The following is a 20,244-nucleotide window of genomic DNA, read 5'->3' as shown; positions in this document are numbered from 1 at the left end:
TATGTTATCAACTGTTTCTGTAACTGGACTCTCATACGAAATTATTGAATAATTCTTTTCCAAGAAGAAAATTTCTCTTCTTTTTAATCACTTCACTCAGGCCTGTTTATGTTCCTTTACAGGATGCATGAGCCAATCATACCTAGGGGAGCAAGGCAAGGTCCAAGTCAACTCAAAAGAACTTGCAGCATTTTCGCATATGAAGATATCAAGGAGGTGCACAAAAGGAGATATCTTTTGCAGGTAACTTGGACACCATATTTGGAGTGTTTTGATGATGTCAGTTTTAGAAATGAAAATCAATACATAACTGAAGAATATTTGGAAAGAGAAGCTATTGACTATGTTGAAATTGAAGCATTTAGATTGGGCATCCTTGTTGCAGCTTACCCAGATTTAGTTTATTGGGCATGTTAGTCAATGTCAGTCATCCAAAAATAAAACATTTGGTTGCACTAAGCAAAGTCTGCTTCACTGTAATTTAGTGCCACATATAACATGACTAAACTGGTCTGTGCCTGGCCTTCAGAGGTGACAAGAAAATAAGTTATTATTGACATGGATTTGTCCTCTGTTTTCAGCCAATTGCAATTGAAGTTTTCTCAGGAGATGGACGGAACTATCTTCTAGCTTTCCAGAAAGGGGTTAGAAACAAAGTTTATCAAAGGTAATGTAAAATAAATTAGAGTATTTAACATGAATGTTTGCAAATACCTATGTGGAGGATTTGTTAGCACCTTACTGCTGCAGGAAAGAGCCACTAGAAGGCACTACATGCCTTCAGTGAGAAGAGGCTCCTGCAATTTGTTTGAGATGTTGTGGAGCTGCTCAAAAGGAAGTCTGTAACTGTACAAAATGCACGCTGCTTTTCAGGAGATGACATCCAGAAGGCAGAAACACTAATCATATTCTTTTAACTGCTGCTGCAGGTTTTTGGCTGTGGTGCCATCTCTGACCGACAGCTCGGAGTCAGTGTCTGGGCAGAGACCAAACACCAGCGTGGAGCAAGGGTAGGTGATTCTGTTCCTCACAACCTCTGTGGCTCATCAATTTCCAATAAATTATGCTTGCATTGATATCATGATTATCTGGAGAATATCAGAATTAACGTTATCAGTATACTGATACATTCTGAAAGGTACTGGAGTGCTGAAGCCATCATCAAGCTGTTAAAAATATTTTCCTCATCAGCCACCACTTGCAATGAATTGCATAATTAACATGCAATTTAATTTTTACAGTGTATTTTAGAATTCTAATAAAAGATACTGCAAAAGGAAAAGATACGTTCTTCTAATGGTTGCAATTTATAACTTTTAATGTTGAAATTTTGGGTTGTCTTGTGAAAATGTAACCCAGTTCTTACTGCAAACTCAAGAAATTCACTTTCTTCTTCCCGCTAGGTCTGGCTTGCTTAGCACTTTAGTGGGAGAAAAATCTGTTACTCAGAGATGGGAGGTAAGTATGAAAATGCTGGGGTATTATTTGTATTAAATTCCACGTTTTGTAATGATACATAAATAATCAATGCACATAAGTTTCATCCTCTTATTCTAACAGGTGGAACATACCATTGTAGAAAGTGTGTATCAGCATTTAATTTTTAATATTTTGTGGTATCATCATCAAATAGGAAATGGTTCTATTGTTGAATTGCAGGGGGAGGGCTGTAGTAAAAGTAGAGTGAGCATTGCAATATTGAAGTAAGTTTTTATGTTTGGGGAGGGCTGCACATTGACAGTCTGGCCGGTTGACATTTGATTGTTGTAAAGTGAAAACTTTACTGTGCTGGTATCTGTCTGTCTTAAGAGAGGAGAAATCAGTAACTTCCAGTACCTGATGCACTTGAACACCCTGGCTGGCAGATCCTATAACGACCTCATGCAGTACCCTGTCTTCCCCTGGATCCTTGCAGACTATGACTCAGAGGTAAATACTACATCTTGTCAGCCTTGATAGTGATCTTGTATAAGTTGAACATTTCTATTGTGTTTCTCCCACTTCCCAACAGAGGGGTATTAGAGAATCTTGGCTGGGCTGGTTTTACAGATGTTGTTGGCCTGTGCACAGGTGAGGGCTGGGATCCAGATAGAGACATTTGCCCCTCTACCTTGCAGCAGTTCCTGTAAATGTCTGCATTAGCTTTGAACTGTGTATCCTGAAGTATGCTAAACCCACAGAGAAGGTATCCTTGTTCAGAAGACTGTGATAAGGGCTGCTATGAAATCTGGCCCCACGGTGAAAGAATGTGCTTTTGAAAAAGATGAAACATCCTATTGATGCTTTTGTGGACAGCCATTGCCACCAACCAGACCATTACTTAAAATATTGTTTGGGGACTGTTGAGCATTTGTGGAAAAATTAGGGGGAACTGGGGACAGGATCAGAGGAGCAGGGCAGAAGTTGTGCAGAGCCCAGATGTGATTGCAGATAAAACACGCTGGCTGTCTTGGATCACACTGAAGGACTGTTTTAAGCATATCCAACATTGCACTTGCTGTGTCTGTAGAAAGCAGGGATAACAACCTTAAGAGGTAGGTGGTGTTAACTGTGGAAATCAGCAGTTTTCAAAGGATGTGTTTTGGTTTTATAAAATCGTTGTCTGATTTATTTTTAAAGGAACTGGATCTTACAAATCCCAAAACATTCAGAAACCTGGCCAAACCAATGGGAGCTCAAACAGAGGACAGGTTAGCCCAGTACAAGAAGCGATACAAGGATTGGGAGGATCCCAATGGTAAGTAATAATCCATCCTGCAGAAAGAACAGAGGAACATGTGCCTGTCATCATAGGAAGGACTCATGGATGTTTTTATAATGTGGGTAAAGAGATTTGGATATGGATGTGCAGAACTCTACCATGGGTTTTTTTGTGACCATCCAACAAAGTCTAAATTAGAACAAATAGACATTGACTTTCTTTCTGTGTTGTTTTAATTCTAAATAACACCTTTATTTATATGTAAAAACAAAGATAGAACAGTGGCACGTTTAGATGAGTTTAATATTATATATGTATGGGCAGGCACATGAAGCACACAATCAGCTGCGTCTGCTAACACAGTTTGATTGCTGCTGCATGAAGATTAGTAATACAAAGACTGCAAATGCTTCTGCATTAGCAGTATTCTAGTTTTTTCATTTCTAGTCTTAGTGTGATTTTTGACTAAGGAACCAGCAGCTTCTTAACTAAAAAAGCCTCAGAATGAGATTCAGTTAAGTTACCTAGTCATGATTTTAGAGCTAGCTTATATTTTGAAAATAAAACTTCTGTGTTTGGCAAGAAAAGTTTTCTTGTGTGCTTTCATTTAAGATAGAAGCCTGTTTAACTACTGCAGTGCTGTTCTGTGTCAAACAGCAGCAGGTGGCAAAGACATTCATTTTTAGAAACAAATCAGTAGCTTCTAAGTGTGCTTGTGCAGACATTTTACCAGGAAATTAAGAAAGTAAAAGCTGTACAAAATCTGTAGGCAACAGTTCTGATACATATTTCTGCCCAAGATTTTAAATCCATAGTACAAAATAACACCAAAAATTAAAAAAGAAAAACTTTTTAGAAATGTTTCTTCAGTAGAAATCACTGTAGTTGCACTGCAATATTTCAATTAGTTAAAACAAAAAATGAGTGACCATTCTGTACTGCTTTGCAGAACCCTATTGAATTAGGGCTACTGTATTGCAGCCAAACTCAAGTGACAAAACATAAAGCTTTCAGATATCTGAGAATGAAAATTACAAATTCCAGCTCTGAAGGTGTCCAAGGCCACAGAGTAATTAAAATGCAGTGTTAATTTTTTTTTCCATTAGTACTGATTCTGTCATCTAACGACTTTATTTCTCTATGTTTATGATTTTTAATCTGCAGGGGAAACCCCAGCTTATCACTATGGGACTCACTATTCCTCAGCCATGATTGTGGCTTCCTATCTTGTCCGGATGGAGCCTTTTACTCAGATTTTCTTACGGTTACAGGTAAAAACGCACTTCAGGTTTCTTGCCTGCTCTTATTTCAGACATGACTGGGAAATAAGATCAGTCAGCTTTGTTTTCATCAAATATCATGGAAGAAACACCTTTTAGCAGAGTTCTTATGGCCTGGCAGGTTTTTGATATGTCTTTTTAAATGATGTGATGGAATTCACCTTTTTTTTCCCCCTTGTAGTTTGAACATTTTCCTAAATTTACACAAAACAAAGTAGCAGCAGACAAAAACCAAAATGAGTTCTACTGTGAAAAATATTTTGCTGTTTCTCTGAAAGAGACTAGATTTGAAATCAGACAGATGAGACTTTTCCTTAAGTTCTGTATATGTGTATCTATATTTTCTGTTATCATGTACCTGAAAGTAACACAGCTGATTAGATTGGTTGCATTAAAAAAAGAAACATGCTATGTTCTAGTGTCTTGATTTGGCAGAGGATGTTCTGATTTGCCTTCTCATGCTGAGGGATGCTGTGACAGTGACATGCCGCTCTCTGTGCCCCCAGGGCGGGCACTTCGACCTGGCTGACCGCATGTTCCACAGCGTGCGCGAGGCCTGGTACTCCGCCTCCAAGCACAACATGGCCGATGTGAAGGAGCTGATCCCAGAGTTCTTCTACCTCCCCGAGTTCCTGCTCAACTCCAACAATTTTGATCTAGGTAGGCAAAAAGAGCTTGATAGCAGCACTGTGGGTGGGAGAACAGAGCCAGACAGACTTCAGGTATTTTCTCAAGCTGTGAGTGTTCATTGTAAGCAGTTTAATACAAAGTGTCTTCTGAGAATTGCAGAACTAGTCCCTGAAAAGGCTTTTGTTTGGAGTGGTGCGTTTTTGTCCATTTGGGCTTTTTTACCAGTTCAAAATGCACAGATAATAATAAGCTTAGAATTTCTCTGCTTTGCATTTTTCTCCTTGTAACCTATTCCATGATGGTGTTCACCATCTTTGTTGTTTATTTTTTGAAGCTTCTCAAAATCTGTTTGACAAATCTTCGCTTTTAGAACTTCATTTGAAAATATTCCTAAAGGTTTTTAGAATTGTCACAGCAGTTGTGACAGTGATTATTCAGCAGGAGTCATGTAGGAGACCTGTTTGTTGGAGATGAATGTTACTTATTATATGCCACTCTTAACACTGGTGTTAAGTTCTCATATTCTGAGCTCTGTGCTGTGAATCTATTACCAACAATAAAGATTAATCAAATCATAGGTTTTAGTGGCCTGCAAGCCTTCATTCAAAATCTATTGTAGCAGATTGGAAACACAACTTTACAAAAAAAGAAAAGCAAAACCCAAAGAACACTTTGCAATACCTCTTCCATCAATATTTTACAGTAAAGAATATGAGTGTTACTGAAAAAAATGTTGAGCTCTTGTCAACTTATCTTTGTATCTGATAATTTTAGACTGTAACCATTGGAAATTCTTTATTGAGCATTTGGACCAACAGTAGAAAGGGCTCTTTTAGGAGCAATTGTCAAACACTGAGGTAATTTGTAGTGATCCTGCTTCCCCTCCTCTCACCTGAAAAGAAAGGAAGATTTGAAGTTTGGTGATGCAAGTAAAGTTTCTCTTGGAGTGTTGCACTTATTTTTTGTGTGCCCCTGTAAAGTTGGAAATTTGTAGGTGTTCCTCTGAGTTAATAGGAAGTGTGGAATTGTCTCTTGACAACAAGTGACAGAACAAGAATATAACTGAGGAGTTTTACCAAATATATTTTTGTTGATCACAATGTGCCACTGTTTGATGTCCAGAGTGAGAAGGGGGCTGTCCAGGACAGAGTGAATGTATTGTGCCCAAGCCATGGTAACATCAGGGAATTGCCAGTATCCTTGGTCATGGAACTTGTGAGGCATGCCAGTTAGCTCTGCACTGCTAGGAAATGAGTGTTTGGCTGCACATCACAGGAGTACGGGCTGTTCTCAGCAGTAAAATGACAATTTCATTCTATGATGAAATGCTGTTTTCCTCTTCAGAAGCCTTAGTGAGGAGTATTTGGATTCTTTCTCCTGACAGCAATCTTACATGAACAACTGAGGCAAAAGTTTTCATGTTTTATTGCCTGACATTTAAAACCACAATAGTATTTTAAAGAAAAGACTGAAATGGCTTCCTTTATACATATGTGAACTTTGATTTTTTTCTTTTTTTTTTCCCTTTTTTTTCACCTTTCCTGTTGCCGTTCAATTTCAGTGCTTCTGTCCAAATTTTTTCCTTCTTTTTCTTTTTATTAGGTTGTAAACAAAATGGGACTAAACTTGGTGATGTAATACTCCCTCCATGGGCAAAAGGAGATCCTCGTGAGTTTATCAGAGTCCATCGGGAGGTAATTTGAATTTTCATGGTGACAATAGAATGTCTGTTGGGACTTCCCACTGCACTTTAATCTGTGCTCAATTTGTGCAGTCACAGGCCAGTCTGTGAGTTCAGGGTTGGTGTCTGATTGTTGCCAAGGTCTGTAGGACCAGTGTTTCCTCTCCTTCCTTTTTGGCTACAGAGTACTTTGAGGCCAGACCTGCTTCAATAAAAAGCTTTGTCAAAATGTGACAAAAATATGTCAAATCATGTTCTGCATTTCTTCTTGTGGCAAGTGTAGTAAATTCAATCAGTGAGCAATTCAACTCATTTTAATGCATGCCTTCTGAATTTCAGGCTCTGGAATGTGACTTTGTGAGTGCTCACCTGCATGAGTGGATTGACTTGATCTTTGGCTATAAACAGCAAGGCCCTGCTGCAGTAGAAGCTGTAAATGTCTTTCACCATCTCTTCTATGAGGGACAAGTGGACATATATAACATCAACGATCCTTTAAAAGAGACAGCTACCATAGGATTCATTAATAACTTTGGACAGATACCAAAGCAGGTATACCCTTTGTAGAATTCTTATTTTCCAGTTAACACTCAAATTGAAATGTGTTAATATGAAACAGGAAGGTGTTTTAGGAGTGAAACTTCTTGGGAGTATTTTTTTCCTAAATATTCTTCCAGTGAAGCAAAGTCATTTATGTTTCAATCATAAATTGAACAAAGATGGACTTTGGGCTTTACTTGAGGTTAGAAATGTCTTTTTTCCCCTTTACATCCTTAAAATAAAGGCATGGTGAATTATAGCTCAACTCTTAAAATCAGCATTAAAAAAACCCAGAAGTGTGTTCCTGCTGCTGAGTCGTAGGGGAGGAATGAAAGTGCAACCTCAAAGTAATGCCCAGTGCTAAGGTATTTGAAGTTACCCTGTAATAAAACAATTTCTATAATAACTTCTTCTTTTTTTTTTATCCTAGTCTCATGAGTGATTCCCTCTTGTAGGACAGCCATAGTTAAGAAGATGTAAAGACCAGGTTTTGGTGCAGCTTTAAAGTTTGTGTTCTCTTTAAGAGACTACATTAAATAATTCAATGTAATATTAAATCTGGGGGTTCAGGTTTGGGGGGAGTCTCAGTGTTGGTGGTTTTGATTTGGGTTTTTTATTGGGCATTTCTTTGGAGTCTTTTGCTATCCAGTGAAAATCTTAAATGTCTTTGGTAAATATTTCCAATCCTAGATCTGGTGGAAACCGCAGATACCTTCAGCAATTGGCTGGGAGCTCAAGCCATGTGTTGGAAACTCTAAACTCAACTCTTAGCACATAATGTTTCAGGACAGCCACACAATATTTCCTGTGGCAACCCATTTAGAGCTATCTGTCTCTCACTGCTTGGAAGGAAGGCTAAGAACTGCTTATCTGTCTTCTGTCACTTTTCTCCTTTCCCTTCCTTGCTCTCTCTCAATAATCTAATTATGTAGTGGCTGTAGGGTTTTCTCCTCTTATGTAATAACCAATCCCTCTGCTGTGATAATAATCAGACGTGGCCCAGCTAAAGCCAGATGGACAGACAGGGACTGGGGCAGAGGACAGGGCAGTAGAGAGCACTGCAGCTGAGTCCAGAGCTCTGCCTGCATCCTCAGATGCCTGTTAGGTACAAAGCTGTGGTGAAATCTACCAGAAATTGCATGATGCTTTGCTGAAGGAAATAGACTGCAGTAAACTTGGGAAACTCAAAATTTCCTTAAGGCTTTGTTGAGGGTGAGTGCTCTTGGAGCACATTTTTATGTAACTGTAGAGTCTTGCTGTTTCCCTCTGTTATTTCCTATGGGGGATCCAGGGCAGGCTCTCTCAGTGACATGGCTGCTGTGCATTTTTGCACTCCTTTCCTGCACAATGTAACATGCATCTTCTTTGTCCCACCTCTTCCACTAGTAACATGCCTGGCAGTTTGGGTTTAAATTTTTAAAAAGTTATGATGTAAAACATTGCAGAGCTGGTGGTATGTTTGGAAGAGGGCTCTCACAGACTCCATGAGGGTACAAAGATGCCACGGACTGAGGGGGCAGAGCAACTTTGCTCCTTGTTGGTTTTTGTATTTTTTAAGGTTTTTGAAATGTTCATCATGAGTTATTAGTGAATACTGAGAGCAGTAAAGCATTTGCTTACCTGCAGAATTTTTAGAAGATATATTGGACAGACTTATGATCTTTTTAAACTAGTGCCCTTGTAAACCTGTAATTTTTGATGGTCATTAGTTTCTTGATGAATTTCAGCTCTTCAAAAAACCCCACCCACCAAAGCGTGTTAGAAGCCGTCTGAACGGAGAGGCTGTGGGAACCTCTGTGCCCCCTGGTTCCACAGGTGACAAGATCTTTTTCCATCATTTGGACAACCTGCGGCCATCACTTGCCCCAGTGAAAGGTAAACTTTGAACTCACAGTAGTTATTGCTCTTTCTTTGCCCAAGCATTCAGAGTTTCAGCAAGATTGTACTTTTCCATCTTTTTCTTATTTCTAATATTCTTACTGCCCGTAGTTTTGTGAGAGAGACAAATTCAAAATATCCTAATGCTGTACAACTATGTTCTTAGCTACTTTAAAGGATCTTGGGAAACACCACAGCTGCACAGTTTAATATGACATTTTTTAAATAGAGGGATAAAATGGAGCCCAAGCACCTCTTTATAAGTTTGAATTTAATGAACAACATTCAGAGTATGTTGTTTCTGGGCCTGTGATAGCCTCTGTTTTTGTGATTTTCACAGCAAAAGGATTATTTATCACAGTGCCAAGAAATACTAAGGAATGTTGGCAGAAAAGTATGGTGTTGGTAGCAGCACTGAGACAAAAGAAAGTGGTTTTTTACTTCAAATCTGACATTGGACTGAACAAAACTTAATTGTCTGCAAGGCAGGTAAATGCTGTACAGGGATTTCTTTCCTAGCTGAGTAAAGCAATCTGTGGCTCCCTGCTGTAAGGAGAGAAGACATGGTATTAAATGGGGCATAGCAGGGCTTAGAGAGAAGACTAAGTCAGGAAATTAGAAAGCACTAATCTATATTTGGCTCTGCATTTGTTAGGAATGGAGCAAAAGTTGCCATCACTGCAGCTGATGCAAAGAATGTAAAAATAGCCACTACAGAGACCTTGCTTTGGAAGAGCAGCAGGTACTTAAAGGGATCTGATAGTATTTGTCTCTCCCAGCAATAAAACATAACCCCATCTTCTCTTCCAGAGCTCAAGGAGCCTGTGGGGCAGATCGTGTGTACTGATAAAGGCATTCTGGCAGTAGAACAGAACAAGGTTCTCATCCCACCCACCTGGAATAAAACATTTGCCTGGGGCTATGCAGACCTCAGCTGCAGACTGGGTACCTATGAATCAGACAAGGTTTGTAATCTGAACTCTGTTCCAGCAATCAGTACTCAATAGTGAAAAAACATAACAATGGACATTTATTTCACACATGAATGAAATAATCTTCTGCTGCATCAGGTTTTTTTGCTCTCTCTTGAGGGTCTTCACCAGGATGTTGACAGAATAATATTAACTCATAATAGTTTTTTACCAGGTCTTAGTGACCTAATGAGTGCAAGGTGACAGCCAGGTTTATATTTTTTATCCTACCAAGTACTAGTTCTGTAAGTAATTCTTTGTGTTCTGTATTTTTAGGCCGTGATTGTTTATGAATGCTTGTCAGAATGGGGTCAGATCCTGTGTGCCATTTGCCCCAACCCCAAACTAGTTATCACTGGAGGAACAAGCACAGCAGTGTGTGTGTGGGAAATGGGTGTCTCCAAAGAAAAAGCTAAAGCCCTCACACTGAAACAGGTAAAATGGAATAAAGCTGTAAAGTAGTGTTATAAGATCAAAGTAATTGTGTAATGGGTTTGCTCACCTTTGAAACCATGAGTCCAGCAGATCCGCAGAGAATGGAGTAGTTGAGATGGTGATCTGCATTGAAAGTGGGCAAAATGCATCTTTAAAATTGCACTGTTTTTGAGAATAGTGGGTCACAAGGAGCCTTCTGGAGATAAAGGGAATTTGATAGTGATGCTAACAAAATGATGCAGGTGAGTTTGTGAAATGATCTGCCTTGTAGTATTACCTGTAATGCCCCCAACTAAAAACTGTGTCAGGAAGGACATAAAAGGAGGCTGCCTTAAAGGTTAATTTTCCTCTTTTAAAAAAAATTAATTACTTTTATTATAGCACTTTTTAATCTAAAACAAGCACTCATGCTTTAAAGTCAGCTGCAGCTAAGTGCAAAGTAAGTTTTGTGTGTTTACTAAGGAAAAAACAAACCCAACAAATGTAACCAAAAAAATCCAACCACAACTAAGTCCATATATTCTAGCAGCTGTGTATCATTGTTAGAGGTTCCATTAGCATCTTCATAGAATGACTGCTTTTTAGAGGAAGTCTTTTCCTCAAATTTATGGAAAGAAATTTAGAGAATTATTTAGTAACTTCCCTTGTACAGTAATCAACTGTCCAAAACTGCTTTTCTGAACTGTACATGATAAAACACTGTATCTTAAATTTTGGGGCAGCATATTTGAATACATTTACTGCATTCAGTGAGTTTTATTTTACCTGAGTTCATTTTAACTGAGTAAGGTGCAGTAATCTGACTGTATTTCAGACTCTTTCCAATAGATTAAGCCTAAAATGTAAAAGTAGGGCCTAATATGAGTAGATGCCCATAGTTTTCTTCTCCTTCCAACGGACTTTGTTTTTTGGCTGCAACTGTTTCATGTCTTTTTTGTCTTCTCCTGGTCATCAGCAGTTACTGTAGGAGTCAGAATGTCATTTCAGGTGCAGCCTGGAACACTTTCTGACCTTATAAACAAGTGGTACTGATGCAGAATGGGGTTTTCTTCAGTGGAAGGATCTGTAACATTAGACTCTTGAAATTTTGTTCTGTCAGAGCTCTTTTTAAACTGAAAAAAATATTACTTTTACCATTTTCAGTTATAGAAATAGTTATCAACTGAAGACTTATAAAGTGGCTGCATCTTCTGATGGGACATTCTGGTTAGGTTATCTGAATCTTTCAGGTAAGAGGCTTTGATGTGGAATTTTTTGCTCTCTCCTGATTCCCACTTTTGCTCCTGACTTGTGTTTTGCAGGCACTGCTGGGTCACACTGACACTGTAACGTGCCTAACAGCATCGCTGGCCTATCACATCATTGTGAGCGGGTCCCGGGATCGCACCTGCATCATCTGGGACCTGAACAAGCTCTCCTTCCTCACACAGCTCCGGGGGCACAGGGCTCCCATTTCAGCACTCTGCATAAATGAATTAACGGTGAGAGCCAAACCCTGTCCACCAGGCTGCAGTGGGAACAGTAGCGAGTTGGAAATCATTAAACCAAAGGAAAAAAGCCACTGGGCTCTCCTGTTAATTTGGCAGAACTTGTATAACTCATCTGAAAACTGATTAACAACTGGTTTAGGAATAATTTGTGTCATTTGTCTAGAGCCATACGTGGGTGCATTCCATGCAGAGTGGCTTGAGCTCATAGGAGGTTATTTATTAACACTGCTGCAAGCACTGTTAGTGTGACATTCCAAGTGAGATGCCAGATCTGCCACAGGAGCCAAGAAGAGCTTTTGATACACGACCTTGGTCAGCTTCTCTTGTCTTAAGCTGAATTTAAAGGAAACAGGGGGATACCTTGGGTGACAGTGCAGTGCCAGTTGTAGTGGAAACAGATGTATCCTAAAAGCTTCTCTCCCTGGTGGTCCTGTGAGTTACAAGTCACCATTTATCCAGCTCCCATGCTTCGCCATCAAGGCTGGATGGACCCTGTTGCAGCTGGAGCAGATGCAGTGGTAGAAATCAAGACAAGAGAGGGCTGTAATGCAAGCAGGGGGTAGCAAGTACAGTTTATTAGCTGTTGGTGGTCTGGCTGTAGTGCTGCCAGTGCTTTAGCCTGCAGCTCCTGTATCCCTCTGCACTAGTTTGGACTGTTCCCAGTAAGGAAGCAAATGAAATTTAAGGTGATACATATTTGTGAAAAAGAGCAGTGTGAACATGAACAGTCTTTGGAAACTGGAAATACTAAAAATAGGCTGTTGGATTGTTATGCTATGAAAAGCGGAGGAATTGGTGAACTCATTCTATGCTGTAAATAGAACAAATTGGTGGTTATTAAGTGTGGTTTTCTAGGTCCTTTCTAGGTCTGGCTTCTTCAGCTGGCCAGATGCCCCTTGAATAGAACTTTCTGAAAAGTGCCAGCAACTTGACTTATAAATGAGCTTGACTTATATTTTTGCTGAAGAATACCTGCAGCTTTGTATTGAAATCTGGAGGTGTTATTTGTCTTTGCAGGGAGACATTGTATCATGTGCTGGCACTTACATCCACGTGTGGAGCATTAATGGCAGCCCTACTGCAAGTGTAAACACCTTCACTGGCCGAAGCCAGCAAATTATGTGTTGTTTTGTGTCAGAGATGAATGAGTGGGACACCCAGAATGTCATTGTCACGGGGCATTCGGATGGAGTTGTCCGGGTAAGTACCAGGAGTCACTGCCTGGAAAATAAAGCTTGTGCCTTGCTGGTGGTAGTATTTAGAAAAGTCATGCCTATCCAGGAGAACACAGTGTCCTGACCAGGACCAAAAGCAGTCCTGCTTTACTTGGGAATTTCATCTGAACACTTCTTTCTCCTTTTTGGTGCCCCAATTGGGATGTGGTAACCAGCAATAGTCAGCAGAGCATGCATTTTCCTTCCTGCTCTGTTTTGGTCACCAGCTTTCATACCTGGAGACTATTGCTTTGGTTCGCCATTTTAATTTCACACACCTTGAAACAATTCATTTTGCTTGTCTAGAAAGAAAAGAGAAACTTAGTGTCATCTCTGATCGCTACATGTCTAACCCTGCCTGCAGTACTTTTGGGTGCAGCTTTAACCAGAGTCTGCTGGTCAGACAGCTGTGTGGAGTGGATTCAGGCATGAACACAGATGTCCTCTTATAGTTTCTAGTCCTCAAAACCAGAGTTAAGTATGGAGATGTAACCGACCTTGCATGCTACCATTGTGAATACACAGTTCTACTAAGCCATTTTAACTCTTCAAGTAGCTCAGGAAAAAGGCAAGAGTTCAGTAAGTGCCACTCTGCTTATCCCCTGTCCCTCCAGTTCTGGCGGATGGAGTTTTTGCAAGTGCCAGAAACACCAGCTCCAGAGCCTGTGGAGATGCTGGAAATGCAAGAGGACTGTCAGGATGCTCAAATAGGTATGTCTCCTGACAAGTGTTTGGTATTTCCCTGTTCTATCTGATCTTTGCTATAGGGAGGTCAAGTCCTGTGGTTATACAGTGCAGAATGGAATGATGGAGGTTTTATCTCAAAAGGCAGTAGATACACAGTGGCACAATGAACAGAGCATCTGAGTTCTGTGTTCACCACCTTACTTAAGGTAGTTTCATATTGCTATATGTAAGAAAAAATGTTCCCATCATAGCTTTTTGTTCTGTGAAGGTGGAACTTTTCTCTGTTTGTTTTGGCTGTTGGCACGCTCAGTGGATTGTCCAAAAGCTAGATATATTTTAGTGTGAAATGGAATTATAGCATAGCAGCCAAGTTGAATCTACTGATGGAACAGCTTAAGACAAGCAATGATTTCCCTTTCCACTCTTGGAAGAGTTTGCTCCGTGCCTTATGACTGTTTCTTTTAGCCATCTCCTGCACTCTTCATGTTGAAGATATGATCTGGATTTGGATCTGAATCTCATTTTTACTCATAAGTAATTATTATATAAATACAGCTTTTGGTTATTTTCAATGTCACTTGGAGTATAAATGTCTTTGTTAATTGCTCTTTTGTATTAACAAGTCCTATTATTAACAAGTCTGCATCATATTTTTCAGTCAGTTTCAGCATAGCTGACTGTGCTTACTTGTGTAAGTTTTGCTGAAAGGTTTTGCCAACTTGAGTGTTTCTTAAGTGTTTGCTCCTTTTGTCTATCATAGCCTTCCTCAGAGGGACTGTTGTAGGAAGTAGCTTCAGCTAAGGTGCGTCATTCTCTGGCAAAACAGAAAAAAGTGCAAAAAAAGTGCAAAAATATGAATGGTGTGATTCCTGGCAGGAGCTGAATCTCTGAAAAGGCTCTGAGATGCCTGCAATGCCTGCATGCACTGTCTCTCTCTCAGCAGTTGGTGCCCATTGGGTTTCAGGCAGTGGAGCAGCAGAGCAAGGAAAAAGCTCAGGCCATGGCCAGGTTCACTAACAGTGCCTTGTTCCCTGCTGTGCCCATCCAGGGCAGGAAGCCCATGAGGAGGACAGCAGTGACTCCGAGGCAGACGATGCCTGCATAGGCCAGGACACCAAAGTGCAGGAGAGCCAGAGCCAGCCAGGCAGCACCAGCCACAGGCCCCGCTCATCGTCAGCCAGGGCAGCAGCAGCGTGGTCAGCAGACAGCGGCTCCGATGACTCCAGGCGTTGGTCAGACCAGCTCAGCTTGGATGAGAAGGATGGATTTATCTTTGTCAATTATTCGGAGGGACAAGCAAAAATGCATCCCCATGCTCAGGTTAACCACCCCCACCCCAGCTATGCTGAAGCACGGCACTACAGCAAGCTCAAACCAGGTAAAAGAAACCATGCACAGTTTTATTCCTAAGTGAAATGTTATAGAAAAAGAGAAAAACTTCAATCTCTGAGGGAGATTTTGTTCGTACTACAAAGTTGCAGTTACAGGTGTGTTGGGGGAGGAGGGAACAAAAATGAGAATGAGCAAATTTACTTTATCCCCTCCCACTTCCCACTCCTTTGTAGGATACAGATGGGAGCGTCAGCTGGTGTTCAGAAGCAAGCTAACTATGCACACGGCATTTGATCGCAAGGACAACGCACACCCAGCAGAAATCACTGCGCTCGGCATCTCCAAGTGAGTAGCTCACACTTGAGCACTTCAAACAGTTTTGGCTGTTGTCAGCAGGAGGAGGTGCCATTGTTCATAACTCTGTTCTGTGGTGCTTCTGTTTGGGGCAGCCTTCTTCAAGAACTGAGATAAAAACACTAGAGAGGGAGAGCTGTTCAGCTGCACTGTGTTACACAGAGTGTTGCAGATCCATCTCTCAGTTAGAGCAGGACAGTTGGGTTAGTCACCACACCAGTGCTTTACCACATTCTCTGACATTTAAAATCGGCCATCGATGCTTGTGTGTTACTGTGCCAGAGCCGTTGCAGGAATGCTTTTGCTTTCCCTTGCAGGGATCACAGCAGGATCCTGATCGGGGACGGCCGGGGCAGGGTGTTCAGCTGGTCAGTGAGCGATCAGCCGGGCCGGTCCGCGGCCGACCACTGGGTGAAGGACGAGGGCGGCGACAGCTGCTCGGGCTGCACCGTGCGCTTCTCGCTCACCGAGAGGCGGCACCACTGCAGGAACTGTGGACAGCTCTTCTGCCAGAAGTAAGCAGCCAACAGCCTCCTTTGGGCTCCTTTCCACACAGGATTTTAGGTGGGGCAAAGCTGTGACATACCACAGAACTCTTGTGAAAGACTGAGGCTGCCTAAACTGTGTGCAGGACGGCGAGGATGCTGATTTAGGGGCCGCTAGCTGGTAGCCTCAGACAAAATGTATGACATAAAGGATGTGTGTGAGCTCTCCTCTCACCCACAAACTGAAGTGCAAGTCTCATCTCTGATCCCCTGGGTCAGAGATGATATTTCTAGTTTTATCTGTCTGAGTCTAAACTGGTGACAACAGCTGCTGTTGAGCTGTCACGCAGTTTCATTGCGTTGAGTCTGTGGTGATCATTTGAGTTAAATTCTGCTTCTGCCACACTGCATTGCATCTCTATGTTAAGGTGAGTTAGGACAGTTTTCTGGTGTTTGAAGTCATGGTGATAATTCCCAGAGCTCAATAGAAAATGGGTAGAAATGGAGAGGACCTGCGTTCAGTGATGGTTCTTTATTCTCCACAGGTGCAGCCGGTTTCAGTCAGAAATCAAACGGCTGAAGATCTCATCACCGGTCAGAGTGTGCCAGAACTGCTTCTACAACCTGCAGCACGAGCGGGGCTCAGAGGAGGGGCCCAGAAATTGATGGGGCCTGGCAAACCTCACCCAGCCCCGCTGTCACTCCAGGAACCAGTGAGAGCATCAGAAGGAATTGGAATATTGTCTGTTTACACTTATGTTTATACTGCATTCTAAGCACTAAGAGTAAAAAGGGATCATTGCATTGGTTTGTGCTGACAGAAGGCAGACAAGGCGAACAACATAAGGAGAAGAGCAAGGCCCAGGAAGACATGGTTAATAACCACAAATCCAACAGAACTGGCAGCCCCTAAGCCCATGCTGAGGTGGCTGTCACAAAAATCCTCGTTTATCGTAAACACCCCTTCTTGTCTTGTTTTTGTAGAGTTAGTCATCTTAACTGGGGGGAGGGAGGGCAAGGCTTTTTAGAAGATAGTTGTAAATCTGCCTTCTTCGCAAGCAACTGTGTATATTGTAAATAGGTATAACGGCCTTTTTATCTAAATATGAACTTAACTGCCTGTTACATGGGACTACAGATTAACCACTGTACTTTGTGTGGCATCTTTATCTCATCTATCAATTTAAATACGAATGTTTAAAAAAAAAAAAACCAACAGAAAACTCAAAGGCATTATGTGTATTTCTGTTAAAAATCCAATCTGTGCATGTTTGTTCTTTCAGTTGCCCACAGTATCTTAATTTAAGTGAGGCTATTCATAGAATTACACAGATTTTTTCAAAAGAAAACATTTTTGAGAATAGGAACTTGGAGTATTTTATTCTAGCTGTAAGATAACCAGGAACTAAATTGTACACTTGTGTTGCATTTTATACCAAACTATTTACCACCTCAGTGTTGTTCATATATAATAAGGCCTCTTTTATACATATGTCAGAGCTGCAGTTTTGTTAATTACTTACTGTTCATTAGCAGCTGATTCATGCAGTGCAAGAACCAGCTTTTACCTTCTTTAGTCAATAGCAATTGGCTTTTGCATATAGGTACAGAATTAATTCCTTGTGCATAAAATTGAACTGCTGTTGTCCCCTAGCTTCTCTGCAAAAAACCTTTTTGTAACAACAGGCATTGCTCTAAAGCAGAGTGATCTTGGTCATGTCAGAAATGCTCCTCGGAGCTCTCTTTGTCTTTCAGCACACACCATCAGCTTGAGGACAGCAGTAGATTTCCATTATGGTTTTTAAGTTTCAATATGAATTTAATTGCAGTATTTTTTTACTACTCTGTCATTTATTTTGCACTACATGTGGGATGAAGTAGAGACACTGATATCTGCTGGGATTGGAGCACGTGCATTGGGGTAGGCCCATGGACCTAATTTCTGCATGAGGTCTTGCCAGTGGGTTTTTGTTTGGGTAGAGGGAGGGCAGCAGGCAGGCTGGTGGTCAGTTTGTTTTTGTTTTTTAACATATGTGTATATATTTTGTAAATGGGTGACAAACTGATCTAGAGCTAGGTATATTCACAATGGATTCTTTTAAATAGAGGTAAGGATATGACGCAGACCAACAGAAGACAGGTGGCCCTGGCAGTACTTGAGTGAATGTTGTCACTCAAAGGGATGAGATTATCCTTCACTTGGAATGACTTGGGCAGGCTCTGGCCAAGGGACAGCAAATCCTTAAAACCAGCATTGTTGTTGGAATTGCACCATCAGAAATTCCAGGCCCTCTCTGTTGGGGTGAGCTCCTTCCAGAGGGTCCCTGGCGCTGTGGGGGCACCCCTGTCTTCTCTTGAGTTGAGCTTTTAGCAGTGAATAATTTGTTAATTCTGACCACTTACTATTTACCCTGGTATCACATGTTTATGCACTGAAGGTTAAATATGTATTTTGATACTTGTTTCTTTATTATGTATGTGCTGGTCTGTAAAATGAGATCTATTCCTGTTTTGGTATGTATACTAGGTCCCCAAATGAACAGAAAGGCTTCTCTAGAGCCTTGCACACTGTTGAGTAAATGCAGGTTTGTTGAGCTTAGCTGACCCAAATTTTGGATCCAAAGAGTGATGGTCAAGTAGCCACACTGACTCCTGGCTACCTGGCAGATTTGACCCTAAAAACAGGAAGAGGTCCTCGGTAAGCATGTGCAGAGCACTGGAATTGCTGTGTTCAGCCGTTCTCTCTAACGTTGCCTTCACCCTTCCCAAAATGATGCAAAACCAGCATAGTTCAGAAGACAGGCTAGTGGCCTTAACGTTTTCTGTTTGAAGAAAAGGCTGTTTTAACAACTCTAAATGCCTTTGAGTCCACAGTTTTTCTCCCCCTGCCTCCAGATTTCCAAATCATCCCCAAATTTAAGGAAGCCTTCTTTTCTGTGGACTGCAGCTTGTACAGCCACGTGGTTAAGCCCTAATAAAAGCAAGGCTATGACAGCAGCACTGATGAGGTCCAGCCCGGAGGCCAGGCCAGGGCCCTGCTGCGGCTCCCGAGGACGGCGCTGTCGGCCGCAGTTGTGTCGTACGGGTGTTGTTCCGCGCCTGCGGCGCTGGCAGCGCGCTGGGGAAATCCTCATTCCTTACAAATTCTGCAGTGTGCAGGTAGGCCCAGTTTACATTTTGCAAGCAAACCACCACAGCCCTCTGACTTAATGCTGTTCCCAAAAAACCACGTTTTTGCTTGTTGGAGGCGGAGGGGGACAAACACACCTGCTCGTATTCCCTCTGGCAGCTGGTGCTGTGGGCAACTGTGGTGTTCACGTGGGAGTGGGGTTTTTTTCCATTTCATTCGAGCTTCTAATGCAAATACTTGCTTTGTTTTCCATGTAAAAATCTGTTGAGCAAAAATATACTCATTTACACTAACATTAGTAGACTGTATTCTCTGCAAGTACCTCACGTCTTCTCCTGCCTTGTTCTTTGTAGTAAACTTATCCATGTACTCCTAACATTCGTGTGTAGTGTGCAACTGTAATGTCATGCTTTTGAGAGGGGTTGGCTGCCTCCAGCCAACATTCATCAGTTCAATAGCAAAACACTTTAGATAAGTTATTTTGCACTTTCTTATGTATAAAATTGGTAGAAACTTATATTTGCTTTGTATCATTAAAGACTCCTTTTGTTTCGGTAAATGAACTGTGTATAAAATACTTATGCAGTTAAAACTGTTTTTAGAAAGTATTTTTAATTTCAGCAAGTTTGGTTACTTGTTGCATGACTATTAACACAGCTGACTTTTTGTGTCAGTGCAATGTATATTTTTTTTGTCCTGTTATTAACTTGTAAACCCTAGTTAAATGGCCATTTATTTGTACAGCATCAGGAGTAAATTGAAGATAACTGGCTAAGACTGGAGTGTGGAATTTTGTACTATATTGCAGAATCCAATATCTGTTTTTTGGTGGTTACGTAAAAGGCCTGACGATTTACTATCTAGTGTGCAATCTGTGATATCTGAATGTTCATTGTATATTTGTCTCCAATGCAAAAAGGTAGAGTAACACAATTACAACAATACATGATTAAATGCAATAGTTCAGGTACTGAAGTATTTTTTTTTCATTTCAAATAAATACCTGCTATTTACCACCAAAAAGCTGGTTTGCATTTGTTGGAAAGACAAATCATTTGCAGTTGAATAAACATTTTTAACTCGGGAGCAATAGCTAATGAGTAACATTTTTCTGTGTCATCATGAGAAGTAAGTTCCTATTACTGGTCACATTTTTGCTTTCTGAGTGTGAGTATGCCCATCCATGTTGGCGCAGCATGAAATCATGTGCATTAGTTTGTTCTTTTTTGCTTTAAATTGTAGAGTGTGAATTCAGCAGAATGTGGAATCCCCTGATACCATAGAGGTTTTCCCACCTAGGCTGATAGAGAAGACTTTGTGAAAGAGAAGACATGATGCTCTGCAGCACTACTGCCAGTCTACATCAGATTGCCTCCCCCGTTGGCCAGCTGACACTGCCCACCCCAGTTATTCATCCCTCATCCCCCTTACAGCTT

The 20,244-nt window shown here is 41.1% G+C and overlaps 1 protein-coding gene across 8 annotated transcripts in view; it reads left to right on the top strand.

Annotated features, from left to right (window-relative positions):
* The window catches only part of WDFY3 (WD repeat and FYVE domain containing 3), a 152,876-nt gene extending 132,976 nt beyond the window's left edge, over positions 1–19,900 (top strand). For all 8 annotated transcript variants that reach the window (XM_063156772.1, XM_063156773.1, XM_063156769.1 and 5 more), the window contains 20 exons: positions 123–243; positions 582–667; positions 930–1,010; positions 1,404–1,458; positions 1,810–1,929; positions 2,620–2,737; positions 3,866–3,972; positions 4,488–4,641; positions 6,214–6,305; positions 6,632–6,844; positions 8,560–8,707; positions 9,521–9,675; positions 9,958–10,116; positions 11,418–11,597; positions 12,624–12,806; positions 13,435–13,531; positions 14,556–14,885; positions 15,073–15,184; positions 15,511–15,708; positions 16,224–19,900. In XM_063156772.1, coding sequence (XP_063012842.1) covers positions 123–243; positions 582–667; positions 930–1,010; positions 1,404–1,458; positions 1,810–1,929; positions 2,620–2,737; positions 3,866–3,972; positions 4,488–4,641; positions 6,214–6,305; positions 6,632–6,844; positions 8,560–8,707; positions 9,521–9,675; positions 9,958–10,116; positions 11,418–11,597; positions 12,624–12,806; positions 13,435–13,531; positions 14,556–14,885; positions 15,073–15,184; positions 15,511–15,708; positions 16,224–16,344 — 2,830 coding nt within the window. In that variant the 3' untranslated portion in view covers positions 16,345–19,900. The remainder of the gene's footprint in view (positions 1–122; positions 244–581; positions 668–929; positions 1,011–1,403; positions 1,459–1,809; positions 1,930–2,619; positions 2,738–3,865; positions 3,973–4,487; positions 4,642–6,213; positions 6,306–6,631; positions 6,845–8,559; positions 8,708–9,520; positions 9,676–9,957; positions 10,117–11,417; positions 11,598–12,623; positions 12,807–13,434; positions 13,532–14,555; positions 14,886–15,072; positions 15,185–15,510; positions 15,709–16,223) is intronic.
* The last annotated feature ends 344 nt before the right edge of the window (positions 19,901–20,244 follow it).

This window comes from Melospiza melodia, chromosome 5, assembly GCF_035770615.1.
Source record: "Melospiza melodia melodia isolate bMelMel2 chromosome 5, bMelMel2.pri, whole genome shotgun sequence".
NCBI lineage: Eukaryota > Metazoa > Chordata > Aves > Passeriformes > Passerellidae > Melospiza > Melospiza melodia.
The sequence above is the reverse complement of the archived record's forward strand: the minus strand, read 5'-3'. Positions and strand labels throughout refer to the sequence as shown.